The 7,724-nt window shown below is 38.1% G+C and overlaps 1 protein-coding gene across 1 annotated transcript; it reads left to right on the forward strand.

Moving 5' to 3' along the window:
- The first annotated feature begins 1,332 nt into the window (after positions 1–1,332).
- Positions 1,333–3,749, forward strand: LOC124156873 (piggyBac transposable element-derived protein 3-like). Its single transcript, XM_046531362.1, has 3 exons — positions 1,333–1,544; positions 1,738–1,942; positions 2,039–3,749. The coding sequence occupies exons 1-3, from the start codon at positions 1,517–1,519 to the stop codon at positions 3,636–3,638; spliced, it is 1,833 nt and encodes a 610-aa protein (XP_046387318.1). The 5' UTR covers positions 1,333–1,516; the 3' UTR covers positions 3,639–3,749.
- The last annotated feature ends 3,975 nt before the right edge of the window (positions 3,750–7,724 follow it).

Here is a 7,724-nt window from a genome sequence, read left to right on the forward strand (position 1 = left end):
AATTAGCCTTTAAAATATCGTGAAAAAATGAAAAACTGTTCCGAGCGATAACTTTTTCGGGCATAATAACCAGTAACTTATTTCACTACAAAGGGTGAAAAAAACTATGCTTGAGCAACTTAGTTCCAAGGAATTTTAGTAGTACTTATGACATACGCAATCGTAAGAAGTCAGATGATTGCTGAAACAGCAACGGTTTTTCATTGAATCAAAACGACAATTGCTCTGAGCATGTCATTTGATACAATTTAGTATATAAATGTGATCGTAATAAGCAGAATCACATTTAGATAAGTGCTGTAAAGATGAAGAAAATATTAATATACAAAGGTACGTTTTTCAAGCATAAAAGTATACTTTAGGCTAAGCAAGCAGGAAATGGATAACTGGCTTAGTTTGAGGTGCATTAATGCTAAAATACGACTGCAGCGTTGAAAATCACTCAAATCCATTGATGAGAATTCGCCTGAGAAAGTTTGGAAGTTTTCCCAAAAAAACACACTCCAATAAATTGCAAGATAACTATATGGAAAAGACTGTTGTTTATATGCAGTAACTTAGCATTTATTTAGACCTATGCCATTTTAAAAATTAAGATAAAATTATCTCCCATTCTTCGAAAATATATAGCGAAAAAAAGCGTTTTTTCAACTTTCCACGTGCTGGTACCACCTAATACGCAATACTAATAACATATACAAGATGAAATGGTAATGTTTCCTGAGAAGTGATTAGTAGAAACAGTCAAAATTATTGCAAGCTCTTAAGACTCACATAAAGGTGAAGTGTAACCAAATCCCCTAAATCGAACTTTAAAACATTCAGTTATGATTCAAATCCACATTTGTATTGGATAAGGATTGAGTAAAAAAAACTGATCAATTCACTGAGTGTAACATTTCCACGGTAAAACATGAGACACCTCTTAGGAGCTATAAAATATTGATTTAAATCGCCAAATCTGCGTCAACGCTGCACTCGCGGATGTAGTCATCATTGCATTATAAATGATACCAAAGTTAGACGCACGAACAAAATCTGAGCCATGGCACAAAGCTAAGCTTTTAAAGAAGGGAAATGTATAATTGAATGCCAATCTATCGGTCTGTCTCAATTAATCCAGCTCAAGCAACAAGACAGTCACTAAACATCCTCTAAAATTATCAAAGAAAATATCATCGCCATTTATAACGGGTAATCATCCTACTCCATCAACACTAAATATTAATTTCCTTTAGCTGCACATTTTTCGCTGTAAATGCGATTAACTGTTTCATTTTCCGCTCTGCTGAAAACTTCAAATTTTTACTGAGCTCAGCTATATCCTCTTCGGTCCCCTTGTCCACATATGTGGACGGCCGGTTTATTATTAATTCACAGGCTAGTTTCTTCCAGTAGAATATTGTACTCTTGTACGCATCTGTGGACATACCTTTTTTTGAATTTTCCGCCTTGACAGCGCCAATTCTACATACTAGAAGCTATTTATTTCAGCATTTGTTTTCCAGAAATCAAAATGGCGGCCACAAATAAGCACATGGGAAGTAAGTAAACTATATTTCCGCTAATTTTCACTGGTTCATGTTGAATTTTTTTCTTTTAATGTAATCATTATTTATACTTATGATGGTAGTCTGTTGTTTTTCGTGCGACCACCAATTATTTTTCTATCCTTCAATTAACAAATGTACACATATGTGGACATCGGGTTTAACTTTGCTGTTTAACATGCTATAGGCCTCTCTGCTGATGACATTTTGGAAATGTTAGGAGATAGTGATGTGGATATTCCAGGGGAAATATCTAGTGGTGAAGATGAAGAACATGATTTTAATGAATATTTAGAAGAATATTCAAGTGAAGATGATGTTCCACTAGCATCACTCCGTTCACCGAATTCAGAAAAAGGCACTCCGAAGAATAAAAAATGGACACGTGACAAGTGAGTTAAAGTGCATTGAATGATACTGCATGCACTTATGAATACATTGGTGATAATAATAAATAAGTAATCTGCAAAAAATTGTACAACTTACAGGATGCCACCATATGTACACGACGTAGAAGATCTCTTTTGTGAAAATGAGGAAGGGAGTCAAAATTTCCTCGATATGTTTTTCGAGTATTTTCCTCCCAGCTTTTGGAAAAGTGTGGTAGAACAAAGCAACCTGTATTCAGTACAAGTAAGAGATCATCGCTCCATTAATATGACCTACGATGAAATCATCAGATTTGTTGGCGTGTCCATTTTGATGGGTTCACTAAATTATCCGCAAACAAGGCTGTATTGGAGTAGGGATTTGGCCGTTCCTCTCATTCAAAAAGTCATGTCACGGGACAGATTTTTCGAGTTAAGGAATCATTTACATTTCGTTGACAAATTTGTTACTAGCGATAGCGATGACAAGTTACAAAAAGTAAGACCGATACTTGATGCCTTTTTGAAAAAATGTCACATGCTACCTAGATCGAATGAACAATCTGTAGATGAACAAATGATTTCTTTCACTGGTAGATGTCCTAATCGACAGTATGTACCGAATAAGCCACATCCAGTAGGACTAAAAAATTTCGTTCTTGCAGAAAGAGATGGTCTTGTTCTTGATTTTCATATCTATGTTGGAAAAGGAACCATTCCTGATAAGGACATGAGGGAGCTTGGTCTGGGCGCAGGAATTGTGAAGTTGCTAACGAGGACGATCAGCCATTCCATCATCTACTGCGACCGCTTCTTCACTAGTGAAAAACTAGGTGATTACCTAGTGGCAAATAATTTTAACCTCTGTGGTACTGTCATGAAAAACAGAGTAGGTGGTGCACTTAGTATTTTGAAATCCGACAAAGAATTAAAACGGGGTGATTATGACGAGGTTCTGCGCAGTGATAAAAAAATGTGTTGTGTCAAGTGGCAGGATAGTAAGGCAGTCACTATGCTATCTACTTGCATAGGTAGTGAACCCCACTCATCTTGCTTGAGATGGGACAAAACAGAGAAGAGGAAACGTGAAGTCAACCAGCCTCTAGTTATAAAAAAATACAACCAATGTATGGGAGGAATTGATCTTTGTGATCGACTTCTAGCATATTACTCTTCTTCAATGCGTACCAAAAAATGGCCTTTACGGGTATTTACGCACTTTGTTGATTTGGCTATAGTAAATTCCTGGGTAATGTACCGCCGAAATTGTGTGAAGGCAGATGTACCAAAAAGAGAAATTGCCTCACTTTTGCAATTTAGAACTCGATTAGGCAATGCAATGATTCACTTTGAATCTGGAAGGGTTGAAATCAGGGAGGAGATCCAAAAAAAAAGAGGCAGGCCATCAAAATGTAGTTCAATTAGTCCAGGCCCTCATGAGAGTTCTAAAATATGTGTAAATGAAGAAACAGGCATTGAAGATCAGCAAATTGACCACGAGGATCAAACCCAGCAAAAACGTCGAAGAATCATACACCCTGTCAATGACGTCAGATTTGACAGGATAAATCATTGGCCTATTTTTAGCAATGACAAAAATGCATCACGATGCAGACACTCTGGCTGTTCATCAAGAACTAGGATTAAATGCCAAAAGTGTGATGTATACTTATGTGTGAGCCTCAATGGCTGTTTTCAAAAATTTCATACAAGGCACTAAACATGCTGAAAGAAAACAATTGTTTTTTATTTTTTTAAGATTGTATTATGTATCATAATAATTGAACTATTTGATTTGTACTAAGATTTTAATTACTTATGTGCCTTTATTTTAATGTCATTGTAATTCATACTTGACATAACTGTTTATTTGAGAAATATTAAAAAATAAAAATTACTAAAAAAATTATTTATTCTTCATTTTGTTGATAAACTTTTATATTTTTATTCGTGGTACAATTTTTTCGCATGCAATAATAGTATTTGATCAATTAAGTAAAAAAAGTAAATATATATCGCAATAAAAAACAGAAAAGTATATTTCACAATCTGCATATATGATCCTCATGTCCACATATGTGGACATAGAATATTTTAACAATTATAGAAACAATTTCAAAAATACTTCCACACACAATGTCATTAGTCTCATATGTGCTAAATATTAGCAAGGAAACATTTTTCTGAGAGCCAGGTTTTTTTCGGGACCGAAGAGGATATACTATTTTACATCCTTATTTCATGGAAAATAAAATTATTTAAGACTTTTTGGAGCTTTCACAGAGTGAAACTTTCGAGGATGCCTGGAAAATGAGCCAAAAATAGCCGCCACTCGAAACAATGGAAACAATAAAATTGTCAACCTGCTTAAGACCCCGAGAAGTCATTTCTCGAGAAGACTTGTCTATATCATTCCTCTATTAATTTCTTAGCATTAAAGCTATCCCTGATATGCATTTAGTTCACCTCCAAGTTTCTCATTTTTCAAACAACTTTTTTACTGTCATATCTTAGGAATACTACCTAGTATTACCATTTAAGTAGGGTAATTTTCACCGGTTTCCTCGCAATATAAATTTCGGTACCATATCCATCCATGGTGTATATTCGAAGAGCATCGACTTAAGCAAAGATTATTTCTCTTTTTAAACCCAACATCAGGGGGAAAATTTTTGTTTCACCATGACTTTTCTTCTCCTTAGCCCTCGAGAGACTTTTTCTCCGACTCAGCGAGAAATCAGTCTCCATCAGCGAACTTTCCTCACGTACCCGGCTCATTGTTTTCAAAACGGTGGCGAGAGAGAGAGAGGCCATAGTTCGCCAAATGTACCGAAAAGGTCGATAACGTTGCAAGCCACAAAGCTTTAGAGCGCTTGCCACCCCGGTGCACCCTTCCTTGCCCAGCGATCCGCGGCGTAGAAGGGAGGGAGGAGGTCATCAGACTTGATGGGAAGCACCGCCCCGGGGTGGAGGTTGATCGGGGGTGCACGTTGCAAGCAAGCACGCTAACTGGAGCACGGGAGGGCACATCAGATGCGATGTCAACCGGGAGCAACAAACTCAGCAGGCCCGTTGAGCAGCAGTAGTACCACACACCTCCGTCCGTCCCCGAAGGCGCCGAACCGAAAATCGCGGACCATAAACAAACGCGTCGACTCCCAGCGAATCTTAATGGCTACCTGCTCCTTTTGGTGTCGCTGCCGCCAAGGAGCTACCGAGAGAGGTGGAGAAAAATGGGGTGGCGCGATAGGGAAAGACTTCGCGAGACGCTAATAATTTCAAGCTCTCTCTCCAGGCAAACAACAAGCAAGACATCGGGACGGATCTACCTTAAAGTATATGTGTATGGACGGACTTCGTCGTACGTTGATGAACGCAAATAAGGACTGACAAAAAGCGCACAGGGAAAATAAGGACGAAAAAGTCACCAGGTTTCAACTACTTTACACTTGTTAGAACTTTCCTGGAATACGTCATCGGATCCCTTAGATGTGGGCTTAAAAAATTATTTCGAACGGAAACAGGAACTACTTCAGCAAATGGAAAAGGTTATCATGAATATCATCTCAACCATTATAAACCCAAAGAAGAATTTCTAAAAGTCCCCATCATATAAAAAATTAAATTTCCTGGCAGTAAAGAAGCAAAACGAATGATACACACAATAACAGAATAGACTGCGTCGCACAGGAATGAACGCAAAGAGTCGGAGTAATGAAAAGTTATCTGGGCATGAGTGGTGATAAATTCAGGACTGGGGTCCTTTTTCCTTCGTTAGAACTTTTCAAATATGCGCCGCTAAATCCTTTGGAGGTGGACTAGAAAGAAGTTTTCAAAAGGAATAGAAACTACCTCAGCAATGGAAAATTTCATCATGAAAATGATTTCGTTGCTTTTTCGACCTAATAAATGCTTCAAAAAAAAGGAATCTTCAGTTACAAAGACTTCTAACGACGAAGCAAGGCAAGCAAAACATATAGTCTACAAAAAGAGTACGTTATGGGCTCCATCGTTTGGGAATGATCACAAATTACGACATTACGACTGAACAAAAAAAGGGTACCGAGCAAGAGAGACTATAATGGCACAAGGACCTTTTAATCTAGTTAAAGTTAATTTTAAATACGCCACTGGATCCTTTCGAGGAGAACTTTTAAATAAAAAGCATTCAAACCAAAGCAGAGCTTATCACCGCAATAGAAAAATCGTTATTATAAAGTTTCTTTAATGAATCCCTCGACCCAATGAGGAATAATTAGGATTCGGAGATCATCAGTGCCATCGGTAAAAACAAGACATGCACAATCGTGAATATTTTGAGACGTACTTGGAGCCCCGGGGGTATGCGTAGGAGTGTAAAGCTCAAGGAAAAAAGGCACGGTGAAACAGAGTACTAAAACTTTAATTACAAACAAAGCGGTCGAATAACAAAAAAATCACCTTAATGAACTGTGCTTACGACGATACAAATTAATGACTCGGGGAAAAGGCGAGGTAGGAAACAGGGATGTTACCTTGGCAGCAAGAGGTAGCGGTGGTCAAAAAAAAGGTGCCTTTGGTCGCCTTCCGGGAGCAGCTGTCCTCACGGCCAAACACTCGACAAGAGCTCTTGCAAAATAATGCCCGCCGCTCGCGGACAAGCATTCCTTTATATAGGTTTGGGCCCATTTTCCACCACCAATGTTAGGCCCCTACTGACCGGAGGCCATTTCCTTTTGGCGGAGGATTTCACCACCCGCCATGCTGCTCAACCGATAGCGTACAGTGAGGCAAGGCTCAATTTCTTGGCTTTCCATTAATATATATATGTATTAAATTATCTATATCCAAATATAACCAGATCCATACTAACTTTTACACGAGTTCAAATACCAAATATCAAAAACTCATCTGAAAATGTTAACAAAATATAATTACGATAAAGATAATAGTTGGTTCAATACATGAAATTAAAAGCCAACCAATAGCCCCAAGGCTACCAGTTACACAAGGGATAAATTTTACTTAAACCCAAATTAGTAAAATATTCATTAGACTTATTCTATTAAATCCCTCCAAAATTTGCTTAAATATCGAAGACTACGTAGCAAGAATGGTAGCGTATTTGACGGCCAACGAGGAATCACTAGTTCAAATCTCGATCAATCCATACGATTTTCTCAACTCGAATTACATTCTTTGATGTCGATGGCAGCGGAATCATGCGTAAAAATAAGATCGTGGAAAGGTAGGGGTAGCGTAGTGGTCTCATGGGTGGGGCGCTTGGCTTCTGATTCAATGGTCCCGAGTGATTCCGTACCACATAGAAATCCTCAAAGTGCGAAGTGGCCTAGGAAAAGGAACTGGCCCAAATCCTAAATCTGTGATATTCTCACGCCTGTGGCTCAGTCCTGGTTAAACTCTTAACTTCACCTCTCCAAACCAACCTTCAGATTGAATCGCTGAATGGGTGAGTAAGGAAAAGTAGATTCTTATTGAATTAACCTAAAACCCCTTTCTCGCACCCCCAAAATGGACTTTAACGCGCCTTAATTATGACAGAAGGAACAAAAACTAGTAATCTGGCCATACTATAATCATTGATGCGGGTTTTGACCGCTGCAGTGGTCTATAAAAGTAACTAAGTAAACGTCGCACCTAATTTTTTTATATATTTTTAATATCATCGTAATTTTTAATTTTCTTACCCTCCAGTGGCCAATAACAGCGATGTTGCAAATAAATATGGGCGGGAAAATGTACCAGATTTGGATCTCTTATAGGCCGTATGCAATACGTAAAAACCATGTAACTACCAATACTCGCC

This window comes from Ischnura elegans, chromosome 4 (assembly GCF_921293095.1).
Source record: "Ischnura elegans chromosome 4, ioIscEleg1.1, whole genome shotgun sequence".
Lineage (NCBI taxonomy): Eukaryota > Metazoa > Arthropoda > Insecta > Odonata > Coenagrionidae > Ischnura > Ischnura elegans.